At 39.9% G+C, this 27916-nt stretch overlaps 1 protein-coding gene across 1 annotated transcript; it reads left to right on the forward strand.

Moving 5' to 3' along the window:
- Positions 1–292: 292 nt before the first annotated feature.
- MAN2A2 (mannosidase alpha class 2A member 2) lies at positions 293–27916 on the forward strand. Its single transcript, XM_053464381.1, has 23 exons — positions 293–955; positions 6463–6617; positions 9359–9616; positions 10566–10710; positions 12061–12232; positions 12567–12694; positions 13030–13203; positions 13319–13505; positions 15753–15930; positions 16502–16704; positions 17814–17996; positions 18884–18998; positions 19729–19796; positions 20128–20293; positions 20697–20933; positions 21693–21812; positions 22328–22442; positions 22656–22789; positions 23592–23733; positions 23934–24067; positions 26071–26265; positions 26709–26819; positions 27423–27916. Exons 2-23 carry the CDS (start codon positions 6486–6488, stop codon positions 27579–27581), a joined length of 3456 nt encoding a protein of 1151 aa, XP_053320356.1. The 5' UTR covers positions 293–955; positions 6463–6485; the 3' UTR covers positions 27582–27916.

The following is a 27916-nucleotide window of genomic DNA, read 5'->3' on the forward strand; positions in this document are numbered from 1 at the left end:
CGCATGTCTCAGTTAATTCCCGTTCTCTCACACCTTTTGAACGGATGGCGCGTAAGAAGCGTGTGAGCAGGACTCCGTTATCTAACGGGTTTATCTTGGCTTGTTGAACACACGTACTGTAAGAAGCACTGAGTAAGTCGTTGGCGCTTTGTACATACGTTACTCGTTTTAACTGCTCACCCAACTATGATAATAAAGTACATTGTCGGCTCTCGCGTTTTACCTGTAAGAAACAGGCACTTTATTACCTTTATAACCAAGCTGCACTGGTTCCTCCTGACCACTAGATGCTACCGATGGCGGTAGAGCCGGTTCTGCTGCCGCTTTAATCACAAGCATCAAGGACCTTGGAAATCACAGAAATCTGTGAGGGAAGTGAGGAGCCGTAGAGGTCCCCGTCAGTGACCCGCATCAGCATCCGCCTCCCTCCGCATCCAGCGGCTCCCTGGGTACCATGTGAAGCCCGCAGCACAGGGATGCCCGGTATCCAGAGACCCGGGAGGCTGCATCCATGCATATTTCATACGGCCATGTCTTCCAGCCTGGCATAGCGGGTCATTTACATGTAACCAGTGGCGGAGGGAGGGGGGGGGTGTACACAAGCTGATTTACGGCAAATGGCTGCAAAAAGACTCCCTGGCTCCTTCATCTTAGCAGTATCGGACTTCTCGTAAAGCAGCATCAGTCAGCTGTGGGTGTAACAGGACCGGGGGGAGGGCGCAGATTGACACGGACACGGCTGCTTTGTGCTTCGAGCTCCTCCTTTATATCCCGGGTGCAGGTGTTTGGAGAACGAGCGAGGAGAAGCTTCTGCCCCGGAGGAAGGGGCACTTTGTTATGAAACATCACCCCGGGGTGGGCATGTGCTCGGCAGGCCTGGCCTGATCGGTTTTACAATCCAGAAGGAGAAACAAGGTGGAGAAGCTGAGGAAAGCCAGGAGGGGGATATACAGAGGTACGTGCTGTGCTGTACACACTGTGCCGGTATTGTGCTCCAGGAATGGCTGCATGCACTGCGTCCCCTGTGTGTATGTATGTGTGTATATATATATATATATATATATATATATATATATACGGTAATTAGCCTTGTCAGCCCACTTTCCAGGTGTAAACACAGGTGTTTGGGACCCCCCATTATTCAATGTTTTATAAGCGTGGTTGGAAATAGCAGCTGTTGCAACATTAAAAGTATAACCCTGCGGTTACTTTCTCGCCCAAAAGCGAAGCATCCTATTCATAGGTATATGAGCTCCAGTCCAGTGACCGAGGCCTGACCTGCACACCGTGTCCTGACTCCAGTATACGCTGGCATCAGGCCCCCTGGACACGCTATAAATTCTACCAAGCTGCTGTCATCTAGGACTGGATTTATTATTTCAGCAGGAAGCGCTGTACAGCAGAGGTGGTAGAGGTTAACACCATTATGGAGTTTAAGCAGGTGTAAGACTGACCCAAATCTGACATGGAACCAAGGACTGATATTAAGACAGTCGATGGGCCAAATAGATCTGTCGTCATATTCTATGTTTCTGTATAACATGCCTTCCACACGAATCGCCGTGGGCACTTTGTCCTTGGTGCCGGTGCATTGGTTTTTAACACTAAACCACAGAATCTTCATGTATTGGATAGAGACGTAAATAATGATATATAGGTCTCAAGGAAGCCGTGTAGTCCCAGTGGTACCAGTCAACGTTCTGGATCAGAGCAGGAACGAGTGACGCAACTGTCCAGATCCTGAGTTTGTTGGTAGGCTCTGGTCTGTTGATGAGGAATCCTGTAACGAGTCTTACCGTATGAATTCATAATCTATATAAATCACGCCCGGGGTGCCCGTGCTCATTGTCGACATGGTCATATGAAGCTGATGGATCTGGTCATTCTAGGAAACTGTTTGCTTGAAGAACAGTTAAAGTCCCCGGTAGTCTTTCCGTGTTCCCGGTTCCATGTGAATGGATCATGTGATTGGTTTTCTACACATCAGGCAGGAAACCCCATGCTGTGCTGAATGACAGCCGGGTTATGGTGGCCACTGAAGCATTAGCCCATACTCTGCCATCTCTGGAACCTGGGCCCATCCCCACGTCATTACCTAAATATTTTGTAAATAATTTGGTGCCAGATAATTTTGTGAGGCCTTGTTTAGTGCCATGTAAACCGCATATATATAGATCTATTGTTTTAAAGTATAACAATTGTGCCATTAGAATTGAAAGTGATGTATAGATCAAGTGGAAAATTCCTTTGAATTTGCAAATAGTGATGAAGTGCATGCATATATTTACTGTACATTTAAATTTATGTTTAACATACAGTAGCTCAGGTGACAGAATCCCATTAAAGAACCGGACATCTGTTTCATAAGCTAATCAGCTCTGTCCTTTACGTCAGTTGTAAACAGAAGACTACCGTGGGTCAGCCTTCTGGATGCCTTTCTGCTGTTTTAAAGTAAAAAATGAGAGCAGACAATTTGATCCGTACATGTTACAGAACAATCAATGTGTGCATTCATTCTGCTCAATGTCAGATTTAAAAACTTCCCATCTCATTATCTTTTGGATAAATACAAAGCAATAAAAAAGGCAGGAATTCAGTGCATTCCCAGCAAATACCATCTAAAACCACCTAAATATTGGGGATCCTGTTACACGATATGGCCATATATCGCTTAGCCCGTCACTACATCAAAGTACCCCAGTCCTATCTAATCTTTCCTGGTTATATTGCTTACCGTGGAGTTGAATCAGTGGAACTGCACTGCATTTTAACCCAAAGAGACTCCCATGCAAGCCTTCTCTGGACACCATTAATGAGGGACCTGTGTGGCGGGAGAGGTGCTTAACCCTAAGGTTTGGAATCCCCAATATTTATACTGGTGGTTTTTTAATAGCATTTGCTGGGTATACACTTAATTCTTGGGGGGGGGGGGAATTTGGTTAGTATTAATGGGCAAGTATCACTTGTGGGAAAAAATGTATAGTAGGGTCTGTCTGTGCCTCATTGTTATAAAGAAACACCTATATGGTTGCCGGAGGACTCAGTCGTGGAGAACATCTGAGCATCGCTGTAATGGTTTTCAGATGTTCTGTGTCTTATTCATTTGCCATTTAAAGGGATTAAGGAATATGTTGATATGTATATATTTTAATGACAGCCCATCTCAAAGTTTGGCTAGTGTATTAACCGCGCATATTGGTTTTCTGTGGGGTGTAAGTGAATCGGGTCTGTGTGCAGCTATTCTGAGAACGCTTTTGAAGGCTAGGTTGACCCATCTCAGACTCTAAAATTATACCAGTGCTTGCAGCTGGTTCAGTGCTGATGGTGGGATATATTCACTAAAGCAAGAGTCTACAGGAGGGATGAACATTTCGACTCCCTGATATGCATTATGAAGGGCAAACCTTGGTGCGCTTCAGGAAGAGCTTAGCTGGCCCTGCATAATGCATAGCTAAATCAGTGAAGGTCATTTTAAGAAATCTCTCGTGTTACACAGGCGCTTTTGGAAGGTTTGTCAGTTTCTACTTTACTACATTCTGGTTACTGTCATATCTTGGTACTCTTATGTATTCTTTAAGGGCCACCTGGTCTCTACCTGCTTCTGCTGTATGGTTCCACATATCAACTTGTATATGAGCGTGCATGTGTGGATTATCTGCCATCACAATCATATGATAATATTGACCTTTACACTTTCCTATTCTTGTGTAAAGTCCCTTAATTCAGTTCAAACAATAGAAGTAAAATGAGTGTGTTGTCGCTGTTTTATAGGATAAATAGTGTAACGTTGTCTCAGGATGGCTGTGTAATGTCCCAGTGCTGATTACTTGCGGATTGGTGGCTAATTGCAACGTTTCCTTTGGAGAACGAGACGCAGAAATCTATAACCTGCTCTCTTCATGTCTGCTTAGTGGCCAACCGGGACTTTGGTAATAGCCACATTGTGGCTGGTGAACCGTATCAATTGCGCACATCTGCTCTTCCACTGATTCAGATTCTATTATTGTTCAGAGGTTGGTGTTTGTGAAATAGTTTATCTACAAAATCTGGAGTTGCACAGAATTAGTTCAAGTCTGAACATTTTCCCGTTTCGCCTACAGACAGAGACATGATGGTACAGGAGCGTTCCCTGTTTTTGTAATTCCAGCTTCTGTTGGAACCCTGCCCTTTATTGATTTAAGATTGTTATATGTTCATGTGATTTGTGAGTAAGGGGTATAATTTAATGATCCCAGAATATTTCATCCCTCGCGCCTTCCCTTTAAACAAAGAACTGACTGCAGATAAAAACCATTTGGCTCGTCTAGGCTGTCCATTTTTTCCTACTTTTAAGAGCCTCAGACCTTTAATATATTATGTGCTTTTCTGCACTCATACCTTGTCACCGATCCAGCACTGGAGGCTAAATATATCCTCTGTGCACCGTCTGTCATTAACATAGCATTAAACAACTAGGGCAATACGTTATTCTGAAACTGCCTACACGGCAGATATGGTTTCTCGGCCACTTGAACAAATATATAAAAATAATAATAATAAAAAAAAAAAAATTCCCTTTTTCAAGAGACTTAATTGAACAAGTGAGTATTTTTTTCTGTATAAACAATGGTTGAATTGAATGAGTGCAGAGCTCCCCAGACAGAAACAAATTTCTTTTAATTAAAGGAATAAATCTGTTTCGGCCCAAGATTTAATCTGTAAATTCTGGAAGAAGCTAAATTGTCTCGTCCTTATGTATTATTTAAGAAAAATCTGTCTCTTGTGGTTTGTATTATTATATATATATATTTATATATATATATATATAAAAAAAAAATCACAATTCACAAAGCAACAGAGAATGGTTAATTGTTGATTATAGGCTGCACCCTTAAGGTGTGGTGCTATTTTAGAGAAAAAAATAAACATGAGGGGAATGGTAAACAGTATTTTATCTAATGAACAGAAACACATGTATTTTAACATCTTTGGTATCTATTATGCAGTTAGCATATGTTAAATACAAACAGATATTTGGAAAACCGCGGGGGATCCTCCTCTCTGGCAGCAGGTGAACGTCTGCACGACAACCTGGACCGACAGACAACCTCTGCCGCTGCTGGTACTTCCATCTGGGTTTCTATGGTGTAGCACTGGAAGGTCATGTAACGCCGTTGCTCCTTCATAGAAGTGCCAGCAGCATCGGGGGTTGTCTGCATCTCGCAGATGTCCACCAGCTGCCAGAGAGGATGATCCTGGTCCCTTCTAGCGCTACGCTAAATGAAAAAGAAAAAATTGCGCATCCCTGTGCTAAACCCCAATTATAGGCCGCTTTAAAGTGGTATATATATACGGTATTGCTAAAACACAGATTATATTGACTCATCTATCTTCTTCAAATGGCGTAGTGCACTGCAGTAAGAGTGTATTTTTGCCCAAGCTTTTATGTAATTGCCGATTGGCAATTACATAATGTCCACATGTCTAGTATTGTGTAGGTCCGAGGCATGGACTCCGCTAGACCTCTGAAGGTGTGCTGTGGTATCTGCACCAAGACGTTAGCAGCAAATCCTTTTATTTGCGAGGTGGGGCCTCCAATCTGAGCTACAGCAGCTCGTCTGTTGGATTTGACCACACAGGCCAACCTTCGCACCCATGTGCATTAATGAGCCTTGGCTGACCATGACCTTGATGGCGGCTCACCGATTTTCCTTGGATCTCTTTTCTGGTACCCTTGGTTGAAAGGTATCTACAAGTGACTGGTGGAGTTATGAGAGATCCTTTTTTAAGATGAGAAGAAAGTTGAGAAGTTTTGTGGGTCCTGGTGCTGTGGTATGTAAATCTTCGTGTGTAACAACATGAATTGATGTTGTTGGATAGAGGATGTCTTTTCATTCTTTTTTGTTCTTGGTGTGGCGCATGTTTAACACAGCATGCAGTGGTATGTACCAGTAGTCAGAAAATCTGCATATGTAACAAATACAATTCTACTTGCAGAAAACTTGAGGGCAGAAAAGAACCATTCTACGCTCCCGGTTAGTCCTTAGTCCTTCATCAGTCCTCCATCTTGTCTGTGATTGAGAACAGCTTTATACTTATCCCATACCTGTTTACATGCGCTCACTGTAGTCTCTATAACTTCTGATGTGAGGCTGTTCCATTTATCTACCACCTTCTCAGTAAAGTAAAACTACTTTACATTTCATCTAAACCATTGACCCTCTACTTTTAGATTTATGACCTCTTGTTCTAACATTTCTCCTCCTTTTGAAATAAACTCCCCACTTGTACTTTGTTAAATCCTCTTAAGTATTCAAAGTATTTACTTCCCAAAAGATGTAGAATTCTGTTGTGTTTTTTATCTTTGATTTGGACGATTATGTAACCTTCACATCTTGAATTGGTTCAAGTGGTTGACATGGCATTTCTGTCGGGTGTTTTTTTATTATTTATATTGTTGTGTTTTTTTTGTTTTTTTTTCAGGACGGCTCCTCCAGCTCCCAGGGATGAAACTGAAGAAGCAAGTAACTGTGTGTGGAGCGGCCATCTTTTGTGTGGCTGTCTTCTCCTTGTATCTCATGCTTGACAAAGTGCAACACGACCCCCCCAGGAGACAGACCGGAGGCAACTTTCCCAGGGTAGGAAGATAAAGTAGATAAAATGTAAAACTCAATTTTCTCGACATTGTAGCTTACTTATTGATCCAATGCCGGGACATTATTGCAGGCTGTTATTTTATAATTATTTCTATTTTTGTGTGCCTGACTTCTCATATAATCTGTTTTTTTATTTCTAAAAAGAAAAAAAATTGTGTACAACGGATGGCCAGCCTCCACCTTTAGGGGGACACATTGCGCTCTATTGAATGAGCTGTCTAAAATTTAGACTTTTGGCTTCTGCACTAAAACCATATTCAGCTGTAAACCATTCAACTACCAGGGTACATAAGCAAATGCTGTTTTCAGTTAAAAAAAAAAAAAAACCTTTTTATGATATAAAATTGCGAGCCAGGGCCTGATTACCTAATGTATCGGTTTGACTTAGTCCATGCATTCTGGTTTTGTCAAACCCCTTGAATGGATGTATTTTAAAAAGTGCTGCATATTATATAAGTAAAAGATAATGGTATTAATTAAAAAAAAAAAAAAAAAAAAAGTACAGCTCTTCTAAGCAGATCAAAATAAACCTATGGCAGCCCATTGAATTCAAAGTAAACTAGCCAAACAAATGTGTCCAAATCCCCTTGATACAAACAGAAACTGATAAAAGAAAAATACAACTGATACCCAGGTGCTCTTGTGACAGAGGCACCAGGCAGGATCATGTAACGTGTGTTTAATATAAAGGCTGTGTGTGCAAGTTAAGAGGGAGGGAGCGGCTGTGCGAGCTCCACTGTAGAGAGAGGGAAAGAGGAGTGGGTAAGAGAGTTAGAGGGTGAGACGGAGATGGTAAGGGAGAGTGTGTGGTGTTAGTGTGTGTGTGTATGAACAAATGGGCGTATGAGCGTCTGTGTTAGTGTAAGATTGTTAGCGTATGTTGTCGAGTGAGCCTAAGGTTAGTCCTTTGTGGGAGGGAGAGTGTGTGTATGTTATTAGTGTGATCGTGTATAGTGTTAGAGTGGGTTTGTGTGTACTCAACAATGCAAGTGGTGGGGCTTAGTTCTGGATAGCCAATATTGAGAAATAGCGTGGTTTAGTAGACAGGGACAGGGAGCCTGATCTCCCTAAATTGTGGTTAGCTCCCTGTTAGACCTGCAACTCTAGGCCGGAATCCACCACTGGGTAGCTATATACCTAACCCAATTAACACCTAGGGAGCTGAAAGCAGAAAGAGAGTTGGGGAGGGGGACTTATTCCCTGACTTAAGTGTCTTCACTTAAAACTTAAAAAATTAGGAAAATAGCATCTATAATTGGTAATTTGATAGAGCTATGACTCTTACCATTATTAGTAACCGTAAAAGCGATTCTAAATGGCAGGTTAAGTGTAATGGTAGTCGTAGGTCTGATTTGCTGGCATCCGTTCATCTGCTGTACTGCCGGAGTGGGAATGCCAAACGCAACGAATAGCTGTGCACAGCTTTTCCGAGCAGGTCTCCGGAAAAAAGTCTAGTCTCCTTGTCTCTTTTCCCATGATACAGTAACCGATGTTTTACAGGGTTTTTTTTTATCTTCTGCAAAATGTGATACACAATAATGTTCTCTAAGCCGCAGGATCACGGCGTGATTACGCTGTCTGGGTCTTAGATTCTCTTAGCGGTGTGCTCAATCCGTCTGTCTTCTTCCTGTCCTCATCTATATGACACAGCCCTGTTTTATAGGATTTTTGAAAAGCAGCTCCAGATAAAATGCATGTACAGTACATGCATGTAGAAACACACACAATGTCTACTGCCTGAGTGGCTAAACCTTCCACATAACCCGTGATGTTAGAAAACAAAGGTGTTAGGTACCGCACTTGCTGTATATTGGTGCATATAGATATATATGATAAATACATAATATATTCTACGCACACACATAATGATTTTGTTTTTCCGAGCTGATCTTTTAGATGCACAGCAGTCTGTTGTAGTCATTTTAGCGTGTAGGTTGTATTGATTTTATTTTTTATAATCTTTCAATTTTCAGAGGATTCTTTCTAAAGTAATTCTGTAATAATCCACGGACGGACTGATTCAGTGAATCAAGCTTCCCACAGAGTGTAATTGGAGACGTTTTCCTCCCAAAATCAATAGGCACTACAAAACAATGCGTTCAGCCTGTGGCTTATACAAAAAGTGTGTAGAGCTTTCTTTTATTGAAGTAGAGGAGAAAACAGACAAACAAAGTCCTAGAACCTGCTTATAAGGTTTGGAATTGGAAACATATGTGGCCATTTAACTCCATACATCCCAAATGTCGTTTTGATGGGATAGTTTCTTTGGGACCCAAATTTCTGTGTCCCTCTTTGTTCCTCTGATCTCCTTCCCTTTTTTTAAGGCTCCGAATGGTGGGAATGATTGTACCATGGTATTCTACAAACACAAAAAGTCACAATAAGAGCTTTACAATCTAGATGCTTCTAAATACCCCGCTTAATTACACAGGTAGGTAGCCATAGTTCAAAAAGAGATAAAGCTACTCATGACTCTTACCCCATCTCCTAAAACAAAATTCCATTTGAAATATCGGTGTGTTCTAGAAATAGACTATTTCTGACACCTTTCTGACACCAAAAAAACACTTAGTTGGTTGAATCAGATTAGTATTTAGTCCTAAAATGTACCCCCTAAGACTTGTCTGTTGCAACAAGTCTGAATGTGGAGGAATGACCGTGGGAACCAGGGGAATTTAGTTAGTGTCCTACGTCCTCTTTTTTTTTCCTCTCTCTTGATGCAGAGTCAGATCTCGGTACTGCAGAATCGAATAGAGCAGCTTGAACAGCTCCTAGAGGAGAACCATGAAATCATCAGCCATATCAAGGACTCCGTCCTGGAACTGACGGCTAACGCGGACGGACAGCCTATCCTCCTTCCCTATCACACCGCCAATGGAACCTGGGTCGTTCCACCAGACGCCCGGCCCAGCTTCTACTCCATATCTCCACAGGACTGCCAGTTTGCTGTGGCCAGTAAGGGGCAGAAGACAGATTTGCAGGTAAGACTTTTTATACCAACCCTTCCTTCAAGGATTACAATGCTGACATAACAATGGCAAATGGGTTCTTAAAATGTTCAGTTTTGTTATCATCTTCCTACGGGATCTATATCACCTTCTGTACCATGTCATTTTACCATTTTGCTAGTAACTTTCATGAGAAGGGTTGCATCCCTACTGTTCACAGGACAAGCGTAAACGCACAGATATGAAGCTATATTTTTCCCAGGCAAGTTAAATTATTCATAGATACCTAGTTTAAGGCAAACCATGCGATCACATGATTATAAAAATATACAAAATAATTTTTAAAAATAAATTGTTGGTAAAAAAATAAATACAAACTTAAAAGCCCCCACCTCTTACAGTGGTTGTATGTACATGTCAATGATGTGAGAGCACACATGAAAATGTAGGATAGGCGCACATAGTTATCCTAAATAAACAAAATATAGGTAGAAAATACACTTTTTCACAAGTATAACATCCTTTTGCGTCTTTGGTGTACCTAGGTTACCATGGTAACAAGCAGTCATGTTTGGCTATCTGCTCCATGGACTAATCCCTGCTTAAAGCATGGGATTTAATTTTACTTTATATTGAGCGGTAGCGAAGCCCCTGATCGGTCTGAGTGATCAGCAGCATTCTATGGTCGATAAAGGAAGACTGCTCGTTTTAAATGCACAAGACTACCGCTGAGGAAAGATTCAGTAGCTGTATGTAGCTGCCATTCTAACCCTATTTTGGCATTCGGCGAACACCTTGTATGATATTTTCACATAAGGCACCTGTTCTATAAAACCATTTTGTTCTTTGGAAACGTCAAAAATCAACAAGAAAATTACAAACTTATTCCATAGTATGCCTCGTTGCATTAAAGGGCATGCTGATAACCTTCTGGTACGGTCAATGCAGGTTGTGTTATAGCCAACTCTCTGGTGCTTTGTAGATGCTTGATGTTTACACACAGTTGCCTTTTGACAATGTCGATGGAGGAGTCTGGAAACAAGGCTTTGACATCACCTATGATCCGAACGAGTGGGAAGCCGAACCGTTGCAGGTGTTTGTAGTGCCTCACTCCCACAATGACCCAGGTGAGAGATATCAATAACAATTACTTAAGTTCTTCCCCCAACTGTGCTGTTGGAATATATCTTCAGCACTTAGTTCCATGGGAAAGACTTGCCAAGCTCCCTCAGACAGATGTTCTCAATGACTTCCATGCTTGGCTTAGAAAGAAAGTGCTCCCATTACTGTTTTAATCACACAGCCAATGTTGATCTGGGGACCATCTGGCTCCAAAGATATTCGCATTTTTTTCTAATTTATATGTGCTTACTCAATCAGGGAGCACTTGAATGATAAATATATCTGTGAATTAGAGGCAACTAACGCAAGTGCTTAATGCGTGATATGCAAATTAAAGCAGATTGGGGCTGCTGTTCATTTCGTACTGCTGTATACGAGATCTCTTCCAATTTTAAGCACTGAGATGAATGCATGACTTGGACGGTTATATTTATATAGTCAGGATGTCATCAGGGAGTCATCGCCTTACACTGTAATCCTGATTTGCATGGCATTAACCCTTTGGATGCCAGGGTTGCCCTACAAAAGGCATTATTTTTATTTTATTTTTGTGCTAGCAACAAAGTGTTGCGCAATGTTTGAGTCTGTGACAATTTTTCACTCCTGTTTGTTTAGCTCTGTAAGGGGGTGTTCCTTGTCCCAAGTTTATTACAGACTGAGACATCCTGACATCCTAATGTGCCAGAACTCAAATTCAAGAATAAAACATGTTCTGGTTCAACTGGCAAGGTAACCTTAGCCAAACCTGTTTGATGCCTTGTTTAGCAGAAACTGTAGTTACACTTAGACTAATAATTGTTGTGGATTTGCCAGCAGTGAATACCTAAGACGACAGTAATTCTGGTAACTTGCCACCATTCTCATTTTGTCTCTCTAAGAGTGACAGAATAGCTGAAAACGATGTGAGGTGTGTTCACTAAACCAGGAGATTACAGGTGAACATTTCAACCCATAATCTTCCAGTATGAAGGACCATCCCCACCAAGTTCCTCTTACATAGTAAAAATACGAGGATTGCGTGCTAGGGTTGGTCCTTCCAATGCTGACTAAAGTCAATGACAAAGTGTTCAGCTTTCTTGCACATGATTGGTTAGTAAGTATACCTGAACATATACTTGAATGTTTCCAATCTCCAGGTGAATGTCCTGTTTTGACATGTTTTCTATTTGAACCTCATTAAATACATTTAAAGTATGTGATGGCATTCCTTTCATATAATGTCTCTGTTCTGTAATGTACATTGTTTGCAATCATTGGTAGTCCTGTTCCAACCCCTACGCATACAGCACAGTCCTCCCTATATTCCTTACTAAAAAACACAGATTGAAATGAACTATTTTATTACTGCTTTACAGGTTGGATAAAAACATTTGACAAATATTATTACGACCAGACTCAGCACATCCTAAACAACATGGTTGTGAAGCTGCAAGAAGATCCCCGTCGGAGGTTTATCTGGTCGGAGATTTCTTTTTTCTCCAAGTGGTGGGACAACATCAATTCTCAGAAGAGGGCTGCTGTGCGCAGGTATTGAAATGCAATCAGAAATGTTGTAGCAGTCACAACAAGTATAATACATATATAATCCTGTGCATGCCTCTCATTATGGAGGAAATTCTGTGTTGCACATCTTCTTCATCATTTCTCCTTCCCAACAAATGTGTCCTTATAAACTTATCAACATGGGCTCCATCCTCTGCTTTTATGTTCTCTCCAAAGTGTCTTTCTTCACCAAGATTATTTTGAAAATGGCCAGCCTCTAGAGTTCCATCTGCGGTGGAATATGACTCCTAGTTGACCGCAGATAGCCTTCTAAAGGTTGCAGATCACTGTGCTTGATACTTGTGTCTCCTCTGTGTAGGTTAGTGGCAAATGGCCAGCTAGAAATGACAACAGGTGGATGGGTAATGCCCGACGAAGCCAACACTCATTATTTTGCAGTTATTGACCAGATGATAGAAGGTCATGAGTGGCTAAAGGCAAATATTGGTAAGGAATCTTGTTTCCAATTCAAGTGTGAGTAACATTGGTTGCCATGGAGCTCCCTTTATTTAACCAAGGACTATGTAAAGTTTAATTCCATAAAATGTATGGTTGTCTGCTTTCAAACTAAACATTCATTGAGTGTATATATGTTGGTGATTATGCATGGTTTTACTAGCCAATCTTGCAGGCCCTGCATAATGCATACTGAAATTGGTGAGTCACTGTGACTTACCTACATGCTAAGTTTGTTATAATGGTTCATTCGCTTTTTGGTCTAGTTAAATATGGATGTTATAATTTCCTTATTTTTACAGTCAACATTGTATCTATTTCAATAGGTGTAACCCCGAGGTCAGGCTGGGCAGTAGACCCCTTTGGACACAGCTCCACCATGCCTTATCTTCTGAAACGGTCCAACTTGACAAGCATGCTGATACAAAGAGTGCACTATTCTATCAAGAAACATTTTGCAGCTACGCAGAGTCTGGAGTTTATGTGGCGACAGACATGGGGTATGAAGCTTGAATTTGTCAATATTCCATTATTTGAATGATTATTTAGTATGTGATTCAATGAAAATGCTAGCATTAAAATATTAATTAATATGCATTTTCTTACTACTTCTAGATCCAGACTCCAGTACTGATATTTTTTGCCACATGATGCCCTTTTACAGTTATGATGTACCACACACGTGTGGTCCTGATCCCAAGATCTGCTGCCAGTTCGATTTCCGGCGTCTTCCTGGTGGGAGAATAAATTGCCCATGGAAAGTACCACCCAGACCCATCACAGAGGCAAATGTGGCTGAGAGGTCAGTATACAGAGCAGAAAAACACATGTTTATGACCATTAGCCAGTGGCTTGGCTTTTACATCTGTCCCAGACAATTTTCTGCCTCGGCTACCAAAGATACACCTGCTTTTATACAGGGAGTGTACAGTGTATTGTAAAAAAGTATTTGCCCCCTTACTGATTTCTTCTATTTTTGCTTATTTGTCACATTGAAATGTTTCAGATCAGACTGCTAATTTTATTATCAGACTTGAGTAAATGCAAACTGCAGCTTTTAAATCCATCAGTTCATTTATCGAAGGAAAAGAGTTAATCAAAACCTATAGAAAAAGTAATTGCCCCCTAAACCTAGCACTTGGTTGTGCAATCAAATGTTTTTGATGATTGGCAATGAGTTTTTTACATTGTTGTGGGGGAATTTTGCCCACTCTACTTAGAAGAATTGTTTTAATTCAGCCGCATTGGAGGGTTTTTCGAGCTTGAACTGCCACAGCATCTCAATTGGATTCAACTCAGGACTTTGACTAGGCCGCTCCAAAGCCTTCATTATGTTTCTTTTGAACCATTCAGAGATAGACTTGCTTGTGTCCTGTTGCATAAACTAACTTCACCTGAGCTTAAGATCACAAACTGATGGTAGGACATTCTGCTTCAAGATTTTCTGGTAGAGAGCAGAATTCATGGTTCCATCAATTATGACAAGTCGCCAAAGTCCTAAAGCAGCCCAAGGCTGTCACACTACCACCACCGTGTTTGACTGTTGGTATGATGTCCTTATTGTGGAATCCTGTATTGGCTTTACATCAGATGTCTTATTACGTCAGATGGTTACGGAACCCATGTCTTCTCAAAATTTCCACTTTTGTTTCATCAGTCAAGATGTTTTTTTAGCAAATGTGAGAGCAGCCTGTTTTTTTTTTATTTTTTTTCTCAGCAATGGTTTTCGCCTTGCAACTCTCGTGGATGTCATTTTTGCTCAGTCTCTTACTGTGAAGTGGTTAACACTGACCTTAACTGAGGCAAGTGAGGCCATTCTTCACGTGATACTCTACATTCTTTTGTCACCTCCTGGATGAGTTGTTGTTGCCCTCTTGGAGGACTTCTGGTAGGCTGGCCACTCCTGGGAAGGGTCACCACTGTTGGTTCTCTGGAGTCCCAGAGCCTTAGAAATGGCTCTATAACCGTTTCCAGACTGCTAGATGTCAATGACTTCAATGACTGCTTCTCATCTGTTTGCTTTTTGCAACCTTTTAGCCTACTTTATTTTGCAAGACTGCTTCTATTTGATGTTTAGATTCACCAGGGCTGGCAGTTATGTCTCGATGTGTCTAGTGCAATTGAATCCAATTATCAATTACATTTGGTTATATGGTTGATTGAGTAACTACGGGGTAAATACTTTTTCACATAGGACCAGGTAAGGTTAGATGGCTTTTTTCCTTCTTAACATGAAATCATTTAAAATTGAATTTAGCATTTACTCGGGTTATCTTTTGTCTAATATTTAAATCAGTTTGATCTGAAACATTTAAGTGTGGCAAATATGCAAAAATAGAAGACATCAGGAAGGGGGCAAAAACTTTTATTCACAGCACTGTTATTGTAGGTTTACTAATTATGATTTTCAGTTTTGAAATCAAGGAAATATATCAGTTAATGAACTGTTTGAGAAAAGTATTTTCATGTGGCACACTTTGTGCTTCTGGCAATACAAATAATCAACAGCTGTCAAGCTAATCGCGTCTCTGCAATCATTAGTGTGGAACAGACAACCATCTTTAGACTAAAATTAATCCTGCATCAAATTAATTGGCTGTATTTTGGGTCTAAAATATACATAAAGTTTTTCCTGTTCACTGAATTTAGAAGATTGCTAAATGTGTTGGGTGTTAAACCAAATGCGGTAGAACATCCGAATACTTAAATGGAATTAATCATAGGTTTCATTTTAAGGTTTCTCTTATAAACACTTGTATTACTGTGTTATACTTTGTTTCTGTGACCTAATTGGGTGCATAGGTCAGATTTTGGTAGATAACGTATTGTCAAAATATTAAGGGGTGTTTTATCTGATCCCCTTCATTGCTATAATATCGACAAGCGTTATTGAGGCAAGTTGGCGAGATAACAAAATCTGAGTGATTCACGTTGATATTTGTATTTTCTTAATTCCACACAAAAAGAACTCCCACACTTTGCAGTCCGCATGGACCTGTACAAGCGTCTGCATCCTCTTGCAAAGCTATGCTTTACTTTTCTACAACAGGGCAAACCTTCTATTGGATCAGTATAGGAAGAAGTCCAAGTTGTTCCGAAGTAAGGTGGTCCTTGTTCCCTTAGGAGATGATTTCCGTTATGACAAAATTCAAGAGTGGGATTCCCAGTTCTTAAATTACCAAAGGCTCTTTGATTACATGAACTCGCACCCAGAGCTCCATGTGAAGGTAAGCATCAAACACAACCACCACATTCTCATTAGCCATTATTGTTCACTTTAGTTATGAGAGTATGAAATGTGGGTGTTTACAGAAAATACGTAGATTCCGTAGAAGATATTTGTACTCACTATGGTACTTATATAAATGGATGTATGCTATTTGATCCCATTTCTGTTCTGCATCAGAAAAACCCTAAATATCTTCCCTCTTATTCATATTAATACCATACTGCAATAATATAGGTTGTCATACATCAACACAGAAATCTTTACAATTAACAGGTGACATATTCTTCCCATACCTGCTTTAGGATGCAGAGTTGGCTAGTTTCAGGACCTTGGCCCTTCCAATCATCCTTTAGGTCCCCACTTTAAAGTCCTGGTTTACGTATTTGGTGACATGCCATCTACAGGTCCTTATCATTCAATTGACTTTAAGGTGACCTGAAAGCTATTGTGAAATATGAGAAGAAAAGGGTTACAGAGATATGTTAAGAAACGCCAGGTGGTTCATTTTGCACTTCTTCTCTGCAAATAACATACATTTATCGACTATGGACACCATTCTTTGTAAACAGGCTCAGTTTGGCACTCTCTCGGATTACTTTGACGCGCTGTACAAGTCCATGGGTGTTATTCCAGGAGGGAGACCTCCCGAGATTCCTGTGCTCCGCGGAGATTTTTTCTCCTATGCTGACAGGGAGGATCACTATTGGACGGGATATTATACATCCAGACCCTTTTACAAGAGCATGGACAGAGTGCTAGAGTCCCATCTCAGGTAAGGAGCTACCTTCTAATCCTTCAGGGAAAATAATAAACTGTGACCGATCTCCTAAGGTTTATTCACTTAAAATGTCAGCGTGCACTTTTAAAGAACACCTGCCACTTAAGTGACCAAAACTAGTAGGGAAAAGGAGTTATTGCCATTTAACAAAATATGCACTGTGAAAAAATAAATGTAAAAAAACTGACCAAAACCTGACATTTACTGGGGCATAAAATCCATTTTTTTTTTTACTGCAAAAAAACTTTTTGTAAAATAGCTACATTAGTACATTTTGAGAATAGGTACTTTAATTCTCAGACAAGGGATTGTTAATCCATGCATACAAAGTGATTACATTTTAATGTCTACCTGACAGTGGTATCTGGTAATAATAGACTGGAACTATAGCCAGAATACAGCCAGGCTGTAGAATATTCTCTAATTGGAAATAGCTCTTTGGCAGAGTGGAAGTAATAAAAAGGCAATTTTAAATAGAGATTTGAGTTGTGTTGGCAAAGGCTAAAGAAGAAAGTGAATATGTTTCTATAGAGGCATGGTACAGACGTAAGATCGTTTTGAGCAGGGCCCTCCTCACCTGTTTCTGTAAGTCAAATTGTTATGTTATATACTACTTGTTATGTCCTGTCTACCCGTTGTACAGCGCTACGGAATTTGATGGCGCTATATAAAGCAATGAATAATAATAATGAAAATACTATGGCTAATTTGAAGCTAGAGAAAATTAAGGTTAGATAGGAGCAGGTACAATTATCAGATTATCTAGGATCTAACTGCTCTCGGAACAAAGTATGCATGAAACCACCCATTGGGCTACTCATCAAAAGCCATTGTCCCACAAAAAAAAAAAAAAAAAAATATTCCTCCATTAAGAAAGGTGCTAAAAGTTAGCAGTGAGTACATCTGAGATTTTTTTGCCAATTTAATATATCTGATAGCACTTGGGGTATCAATTCCTAAGGGTACCGTAATTCTCCTGGAGTCTCCATGTAAAGCACTGCTTCCCCGGTACCCAGTGTCAGTTTAGTTGTTCTCCAGCCAAGGAATTGGTGTTTGATCAGTAGTATTAACCTATATGGAGTTACCTTTTTTTCTTCTTTCAGAGGAGCGGAGATCCTGTACAGCTTGGCTATAAGTCATGCCAGGAGAGCAGGAGTGGACAGCAAATACCCTCTCTCTGACTATGCTTTGCTAACAGATGCCAGGCGCAACCTGGGGTTATTCCAGCATCATGATGCCATCACAGGCACCGCAAAAGAAGCTGTAGTGGTAGACTATGGTGTACGGTAGGTGTCCGATTAATATGTGTACAATATTAAAAAAAAAAAGTTTGTTTCCTATAAAATGAATCTTTTTCAGAAGATCAACATTTTTTGTTGTTTAGGTTTTTTGTGTATTACTTAGAACTGATTCAGTCTCCCAACACTAAGCAGAATATACTTACCCCCCTCTTTCCCATTACATTCCCTTTGTCTGTTTTTGAATCTTGATTTTTTTGCCACAAATACTATCATAAGATTTATAAAATGGTTCTAGTTCTTGCATAATGTTTTCAGGAATCTTCATATTAGCCATTTGCGTGTGGTCTAGCTGTATGATATTGGCCTAATTTACTAGACAAGCATCCTTTTCGTAGTAAGCAGTAGAATGCCTCAGTCTTAATTACTCTGACCATCTAACTAATTAAAGTCTACAGAAGGAAGGATGTCATTGTACAAACAAGTTCCAATTAGCAATAGCTGTAAAGCAGCAGGTCAGTGTGATGTCTGAGCAGGGAAAGTCACCCAAAAATATCACAACTTGTATCAATGGCAGCTTTCAGGTCTGCATATAAGGGAAGGTTATTGGAGAGAGGGGGAAAAAACACTGTATTTTATGCTCAAGGAGAAAAAAAAGAAACAGGACATCTTTAAAACTGCTTAATAATTGAAAAAAAGCACCACTTATAATTACATTTTCATGCTTTGTTGGCTTGCTGTAAAGAAGGTGAAATACATAATTCTGTGTGTGTTATAAATCATGGTTACAGAGCTTCGCTTGATTTAGGAGCTTGAAATCGGTTCCTTGCTCTTATCTCCGTGGTAATTTATCTGCTCCCGGTTGTGACTCTTGTTATCTTGTCTGGCTGCCTCCGTTCATGTCAGGAATCCGCATGTCATTCTGTCACACTTAGGTTGCTCCACTCGCTGATGAACTTGAAACGCATCCTAATTAATGCAGCCCACTACCTCGTCCTGGCAGACAAGGACAAGTATCACTACGATCACTCTGTGCCGTTCTTCAGCACGGTAATTGTATTACGGACATAGCGGTTTACTTCTACCGGGTGCATTTAATGTGCAATATACCCGTGTTTACTTTCATGTGAAGGCACTGCCTTGTCTTCTGATTCACTTGATTGATTTAGAGAGCTTGAAAGTCATCACAATTACAAGGTCCTGGGATGTAAAATAAAAAGGCAGAGGTAGAAATGGAAAAGAAAACATTATCTCCTTGCAATGCCATATGAAAATCTGCTCCTGGTGTCGGCAGTGCCACTTCTTTGTCTTCTTTGGAGTAATCTGGCTAGATTGGCCCCTATCACGGTTGGAACCATGATTCATTGGCCCATAGAGACAGGCATTTTGCTTTTATCAATTTAATTTGCCGTCAGTAGCTGTATTGTCCTCTTCAATCCAATTGCTTATAAACAACATTATTGTAATCTTAGATTATCCCAAAATTAATGGTTTATACTGGAGATGTTAATGATATGTGTGCTAAGGGACTAATGTTAATTTATCCAGATGCCCAAGGCCTCCACGCATTCATCCAGAATGCCGATATTTTATTTGTTGTGTGGGAATAAGAGTAAAGATGTTGATCTATAAAAAAAAAAAAAAAAAAAACGCTAAAAGGGCATCATTAAGGAATGCAGGTTTTCAAAGATAAGGTACTTGGAAGAAATCGTTATATATTATTATTAAAATATATGGAAGGCTAGCTTTGCACTGTAATTAATCTTTGGTTCAATTGCAGGATGACAGTCGCTTAACCCAGGAAACATTGCCAGAGAAAACAGTTATTAAGCTGGGTACCTCTCCAAGGTAAGGTAGATTCCCATGTCTCTGATACAGCTCTACATTGTCTTAGTGTGTGTATATAACAATGTATTATATATATATATATATATATATATATATATATATTATTAATGCATGGAAATAGCAGAACTTCCTATGGTCATAATGGCATAACTGGCTGAAGAGAGGATGAAGGTTGATATTAATACATCGTACAGTGGTATCTTTAATAATGTATTAAGTTTAATATTTATGTCTGGCATTCATGCCATCCAAGGGATTAAGGCTCCTTCCTGACTGCAAGTAGCTGCTCTGGTGCCGTGTCTCATTTCTGGTCTGATTGCCTGTGTTGTAGGTACATCGTGGTGTTTAACCCTGTGGAACAAAATCGCCAGTGTGTCGTCTCCCTCCTGGTCAATACACCCCACGTCCGCGTGCTCACAGAGGAAGGACAGCCCGTGGCGATCCAGCTCAATCCCGTATGGCAGTCGGCTGTTGAAATGAACCCTGATGTATACCAGGCAAGAAGAGACTTTCTTTAATAAATTGATTGTTAATTCTATTCTGAGCTTGCACAAGGTTAACCTTTTGGCTACCACAACTAATGAATCACTGCAATAGACTTTGAATAATATTAAAGGTTAATATTTGAAAATTCCCTGGGGTAAACCATTTATAATGCCCCCAGGCATGGATGACACAGTTTTGTGTTGTCCTACTGGAGTATTCTGGACTTCTAATTTTAACATATGCTCTACTTAGTTTTCCTGAATTCTAGATTCCCAGAACTGTATTTTCTGCAACATTTTCATTGCTTGTGAAACTTGCTTGTGAAGCTTACTATGGGTCTTTTTGGAGTTTGTCCTCATAGCTATATGTATTCGCTTAGAAGTAGTAAATTATAAATTATCATCCTCCTTCCAGGTATCTTTCACAGCCAGGTTGCCTTCTCTTGGACTGAGTATCTTCCAGCTTTACATGTCTTTTGACACACACACTACTCTTAAATCCAACATGCGTGTCTATCTGCATGGGAGGGACCTGACCATTAAGAAACAAGATGTCTTTCCTGTAAAGATTTTAGAATCCAGCACGGATGATTTTTACCTTGAGAATCAATACATGCAGGTCTGGTTCTCTGGTGTCACGGGTCTCTTGAAGGTAAGCCAAGTGTACCATTTCACATAAGGCCATTTTACCTATTCTTCCACCCATCTCATATGTTCCACCGAGCCCCTTGCTTAGGTTCCAGCTACAAGACCATTTTTTTAATGTCTTTAGGTCTGTGTCTTATGTATTTGAAATTTGAAATAGCATACAATATTTGATATACTATACATGCTTAATTTTGAATATAAAAGTCTGTGTCCAAAAAAAAAAAAGAAGTGAATTTTGTATGAGATTTTGATATTCTACATGTCCCCTCTTCAATCAGCTCCTGACACCCTTTCCCCCCTATTCCAATTGTAATACTCTTTAGATGTTGGTCCAAAGTAATCTTCAGCAGCAAAAATAATTCTGTTGGTAATCTGAATTCTCTACTAAGTAGATACAAGGAGATGAAAAATTTTGGGCATTGTTTAGAGAGAATATTTGTGCTGCAAGCAGCTCAGGCCGGACAGTATTAAAGGGCAGTGGCCCCCATCCCATCTCTGTGTTTCAAGAGACTCCTCTCATTTGACTTTAATGTTAATTAACACTGAATTTACCCATTAATAAATTATATTGAACCCCACGTAAAATATGTAGCACATGTTCATTATAATTAATTAATAATTATAAGCACTAACTTATTATGCAGCGCTGTACAGTATGCTGATGGGGTGGTTAACGAATACAAAACTAATAAACCTTTACACATACAGATAAAACAGGAGTTGAGTTGGTGTACTCATCTTATGATTGGCTGTTTTTATACAGGGTATTAAACGAACTGGTGAGGAAGAGCATAAAGTTAATATGGAATTACTGATCTATGGAACGCGGACCTCAAAGGACAAAAGCGGAGCCTACCTGTTCCTGCCTGATGGGGAAGCCAAGGTACAGCTACCTACACTAATCACTATGATGTCTGCCTTAGAAAGAAAGAACCTTCTAGTTGTTTCTAGTTTCAGCCCGGTTTCACAGGCATGGTATGACGGAAATTCACCGAGCTCTTAGCAACTCCGTCTATGGGTTATCTTTGTCACCCACAACATGCGATGCGAGGACGTGGTGCTAAGGCTATTCTTGCCATGATTCCACACGTGGATAGGGGTTAGGGTCAAACGAGCTGAAAACCTCCTGGTCTTACGTTAGGTGTTTAGTTTTTCTTTTCTTTTTAAGATTTGTCATCCATATGGGATGGCTGTGGGCATGTTTAAGATGATTCCGGGGGTAAAACAACACGCTTGCTTTTGATAGCTGAAAAGGAAAAAATATTATCAAGGTTGGCTAGGTTTGGGGATGTTGTGTTTGTGATTTCGAGGCGTCCCCAGAATTGTCCTCTGGAGTCAAGATTTGGGTGATTTAGCACCTCTTTATCAAATTTAAGTGGAAATATTTTTCTGTTGCAGCTGTATACTCCTAAAGATCCCCCTGTGGTTCGAGTCACAGAAGGCCCATTTTTTTCTGAGGTCACCTGCTACAATCAACACGTGCAGCAGACCATGAGACTGTATAATTTACCAGGTAAGCGCTTTTCCTGTAAGCATGTTAAATCACTTAACTACATGTGTATTCATATACTTTATACTTTGCCACTTCTTTTGTGTAAATGGATACAGTATTTTCCTTCTAGTATTGTATATCACTTGGCCATCGTTCATTGTCTTTGGTTGGTTGGTTGGATTACTCGTTATGTTCATTTCCTCGGTTTTCACTAATTTTGTGCTTTTACTGTAGGAACTGATGGGATGTCATTAGACATCAGCTCTATGATTGACATCCGTGATCACGTCAATAAAGAGATAGCCATGCGCCTCAGCACAGACATACAGAGCGGAGACACGTTCTTCACAGACCTCAACGGCTTTCAGGTTTATTCATAGTATAACCACTATTCAGCATTCACTGTGTTTGAGATAATGCTTAAAGGGTAGCATTATACAGAGGTTTTAACAGAAGCCATATTTCTATAAAACATCTGTCTTCAGTAACAGTAATGACAAAATCTTCCGAATTTACATAAAAAGTCAAGAGTGGCTGGCACACGTTTGCAATACAGTTTCATAAATCAATTTGTTTCTATGTAGCGGGTTTGCTCACATTGACATTGAGTGATAATAAAAAGTTACATGTAAATGTGATAATCAAATAAGTACAAGATAAAGAGAACAAAAACCTAAAAAGTGTGTTTAAATGTCTATATATATATATGTTTGGATATGTTTTAAAATTACTGTTTCTAAATGAAGAAACTCATGCACCATTTTTATTCTTATTGAGCTGACTGGACAGTCAAAAATTACATGCATATCTATCATAATAGGTATCGTATGCCATTTAAATTAGTGTTTTACAGAAAAACCAGAAGCCTTTTACATGCGCCTGACATCCCGCGTCATTTATGCATGTTTATTCAAGATCGCTTACAATGATAATTGTCTTAAATCAGGTTCTTCAGACTTTGGGATGGAAATCAGAACTGTCATTACACCAGAGTAGGGTCTTGAGCGGGATGACCTTTTAATAGCCCTTTTAATAGTCCTTTTAATAGCCAGTGGCTGCACATAAAATGTTTATGCTCAAGCAGTGTGTTTGGGTTGTGTTATCAACACATCTCGTCACACAATTCAGTATATTTTGTTGCCGTCTCTCATTGTTTGTCATCTTATGCAGATTCAGGCCAGGAAATTTTTCAAAAAGTTGCCACTTCAAGCAAATTTTTACCCAATGCCGGTGATGGCCTATATTCAGGATGAACAATCTAGACTAACCTTACACACTGCCCAGGCACTGGGAGTATCCAGCCTTAAGAGCGGTGAGTGACCGAGGTATTGTTTATTGATTTATATAGCGCTACCAAATTCCGCTGTTACATTTAGAATAGTTATCTCACATCATGTGAGATATTACTTTTGATAAAAGAAAAAAAATATTAATGGGATAATGGTCATTATTCCATCCTGTAAACACATCCATTAGTGGAGAAATCTTGTTTTTTTTTTCTTTGGCGAGTAGGTCAGCTGGAGGTTATCCTCGACCGCCGTCTAATGCAGGATGATAATCGTGGACTTGGCCAAGGACTGAAGGACAACAAACGCAGCTGTAATCGCTTCAGAATCCTTTTGGAAAAGAGATCGTCCGGGAACAAGGTAAATTCTGATCTGTCTGTCGCCAAGATGTAAAACCAGCTTAGAATAGTGAACCTTAGAAGCTGTAGCCCAAGCCTCTTGGGAGATGAGGTTAGCAGTAGCTCCTTCAGTATTGAACGTCTGCAACAATCACTGACTTCCCGGCATGAAGAGCAATTGTCTTTGCAAACACAAGCTGTGATGATTTTGCTGCATGAACTGTAGAAACAAAAATGCCTCGGTCAGCCATTTGGTTGCTTCTTGTAGATCATTGTACAAAAACATTATGCGGTTTCATATTACTAAACTAATCATCTCCATGTCGAGACTCTAAATGCATTCAGTTTTGTGTTGCAAATAAGTCAGAACACTTCTCTTCACCTAAGCCATAACTGATCCTGGTGGCCATGGTTGCAGACAGTCTCATATAGACCATTCCTTCCCAGATCTTACTAATGTGTCCCTAGTCTTGTGTGTTTAGTATGTTGTCAAGTTCCAAGTTCCATACTGTTGTTCTTAATTATACAGTCACCCGTGTACCACTCTTTTCCTCATGCCAATCCTCTTCATCTTCCCCTCAGTGTAAATCTTTTAATTGGTTGGTGACTGAATCTCGACTAATTTTACATATCACCTTTCACCCTCCGTTTCATTATATCGCCTCATGCAACACTACCCTTGTACCCAGTTCTCCAGCTTCCTAAGTAAACTGGTTTCCAGGCTTAGAGAACTGGCATTTTCCATCTTCAGGGGAAACAACCAAAAGGTAACTTCTTCGAGGGCATAGCCTAGACTCGCTTGGTAGATCTGTGTCCTGTAACTAGTAGCTTTCTAGATGCTTTGGATCGGGTTGATATCTGACTTTACCAGCTTGAATTGTAACGCGTCCAACACCGTGTTACAGGTTACTGTATGATCCTGATTCTTATGCAGGCTAATACAATTTGCCATATGTTTAAAGCATATTCAGTGACATAGAAACTACTACACTACTATGACATACTCCACTTACTGATCTTATAACCAAAATGTTAGCATCGATGAAGACTTCTATAGTGACCAGCAAGCATTGCCAACACGTGGACTTCAGTGTTCCATCTGAATGACCGATAAATGCAGCCACGTGCTGTGAGTGTGAAAGCGTGGTGCGAGGCTCCACGTATATAATTTATCAGACACTGGCTTTATAGAGCTGATATTAGTCCCCAGTCTGGCCCTGCTTAACTAGCGTTCAAATGCAACTTCAGTGGTGTTCAGACTTGGGTGGCTGGCTGAGAATCCTATGGTTCAACAAGATTCCAAGTACAGTAGGGGGCAAATATTGCAATATTCTAGATCGAATAAGTGTACCACTGATGCTACGCGTGCTGTCGGACATAGTATAATTTGTAGAATATATGTTGTAAATGCCCCTCTTCTCGCTTGCCCTCCATCCTAATATCCAGTATGGTTCATTTTCCACTTCATATTGTTAGATCAACTGCAGTATTTTTACACCAGTGTCGTTATTTGTATCAGTTTATTCCCAGCTTAGTTTTTTTTTTTTTTTTTTTTTTTTAACAAGTAGAAACTTGTTTAAAACTGCTAAGTGCTTTTAATATAAAGCCAAATAAACAAAAGTCTCTATTAGTCCTATTCAGGAAATAAGGGAGTACCTCTGCTAAAACTGTTTTATTACTCATTCTCAAACCCCTACAGAGTTTAATTCTACCATTAGTATTAACCCTAAATGAGCCTACATAAAACTATCTGCATACATTATATAGCTCCCTAAAAAAATGCTACAGACTAAAGTATGGTCCCTACTTTCCCTGTAAACTGCTAACCAAGTCCCGTCCAAATATTTCCTTATATCTATTAAAGATAGGAGAATGTGTCCTAACAAAGGGTACTCACAGCACAGGACCAACTATGCCCAAGATGTCCTATTCTTCCTCGGGTTCCTATTGTACCAACTCTAAATCTTCATATAATCCCAAAAACACACACAGTGCTACGTTCTAAGCATTTTTCTATGCTTTTAGGTACAGGGGACACAGACTGTCAGTTTCCCCTCTCTCCTGAGCCACATGACATCCATGCACTTGAACCATGAGCTCCTCGTGATGCCGGTAACCAACGATAAAGGCTCTGCCCCGGCACTGAAGTCTTTCCTGCCTCTGTCTGCCACCCTCCCCTGCGATTTCCACATTCTCAACCTGAGAACGCTACAAGCAGAGGTGAGACCTGACCAGACTGCCATGTTGGTGTTCCCATTAACGTGATCTTCTGTATTTATCTGTTTATTACTGACCTATAATAGAGGCTGCGTAGAGGCTGCGGAGCTGGATGTAATGTACATGCTTGTGGGCTCAGTCCATTTAAGTGGTTTAGGAATTGAATAAAGCCACTGTCCATCTGGTATGGTCTGCAAGCTTTCCATTGACGTAGATTAGCAGGAGTGAAGCAGGGGCTTAAAACAAAAGCAGAGTGTGTATGTAGGGGCAGTTTAAGACAATCCAGCACAATGTTGTTTTATTAAATGTGTCTTGTGTTGAGGCGATCTCTTTAGCTGATCAAACAGTGGGTTAATAATTTCACTTGAGTCAGTGCTGTGTAGATAGACACTATAATATTTGCAAATGGAACAATTGTGCGAATTTGTGCTTTTGCTATCTCAAAGGATGATGGAATACCTTCCCCGGACATGGCGCTCATTTTACACCGCAAGGGCTTTGACTGTGGCCTTGAAGCAAAAAATCTTGGGTTCAACTGCACCACAAGCCAAGGAAAGGTAGGCATATGATGTACAGTAACATAGAAACATGATATAGAATTGGAAGGTAGATTAAAAAAACAAACAATAAAACATTCAACCCATCTGGTCTGTCCATTTTTCCCTGATGTAAAGATTCAAACATTAATCAGTCCTTGTCTTAGATTTAGGATAGCTTTATGCCTATCCCATACATGTTTAAATCCCCTTATTGTTTTAGCCTCTACCTCTTCTCTACCACTTCTGCTGGTAGGATATTCCATTTATCTACCCTCTCAGTAAAGTAAAACATTTTTACATTATATCAGGTTATGACGTTTTTGTTTTAACATTTCTCTTCCTTTCAAATACGCTTCCCTTCTGTACTTTTTGATCTCTTTAAGTATTTAAATGTTTTTATCACATTTCCCCTTTCATTTACTCAAAGCTATCCATATTGAGATCCTCTAGTCTTCATTTTTATCCTGAAAACATTTACCATTTTAGTAGCACTCTTCAAAAAAGACAAAGTGTGTTCTTTATCATTGTTTATAGTAACCTATATCTTATATTTTAATGAGAATGTATTGTTTAAATAAAAAAAAATGGCAATAATGTTATCTGATTCTTTTCCCTTTTCAGTTGCCTCTTGGAGGTCTCTTCCATGGACTCGAAGTTGGGCTAATGCAGCCAACCTCTCTGACTTTGATGTATTCTCTAGCTTCGCTTTCAAACAGTAGCAACCCAGTTGTTAACATGGAACCTATGGAGATTTCCACTTATCGTCTGCGTTTCAGCTAACCCCAGGAAATTAAGGGATGAGAAGGTCCCAAAGCACAGCCGTTCTATACAGAAAAGTGGATGCTTCTGATGAAGTCAAAATGCTTTGACCTATAGTCGGGAACATCTTCCGCACTGTAACAAAAAAGTCCAAAGAGGCAACAGCCCAGCAGCTCTATCCTCTGTCTACAACCCCTATCCTAAGTAAAGGGGCAGCGAGTTTCAGGTCCCCTTGGCACTGAACGGGTTAAACACATAGCTGATGCATTACAGACTGAGGAGAAACTATTTGAGAAAAAATATTTGTGGAAACTGTTTGTTTGACTTAAAAATACACACATATTTTAAGTGATCCC

Source organism: Spea bombifrons, chromosome 4, assembly GCF_027358695.1.
Source record: "Spea bombifrons isolate aSpeBom1 chromosome 4, aSpeBom1.2.pri, whole genome shotgun sequence".
NCBI lineage: Eukaryota > Metazoa > Chordata > Amphibia > Anura > Pelobatidae > Spea > Spea bombifrons.

Coding starts and splice junctions, on each gene's coding strand:
- MAN2A2 (XM_053464381.1), top strand. CDS start 6,486: ATGAAACTGAAGAAGCAAGTAACTGTGTGTGGAGCGGCCATCTTTTGT. Junction 12,695..13,029: donor GTGGCTAAAGGCAAATATTG/GTAAGGAATCTT, acceptor CTATTTCAATAG/GTGTAACCCCGAGGTCAGGC. Junction 20,934..21,692: donor GTGTCACGGGTCTCTTGAAG/GTAAGCCAAGTG, acceptor GTTTTTATACAG/GGTATTAAACGAACTGGTGA.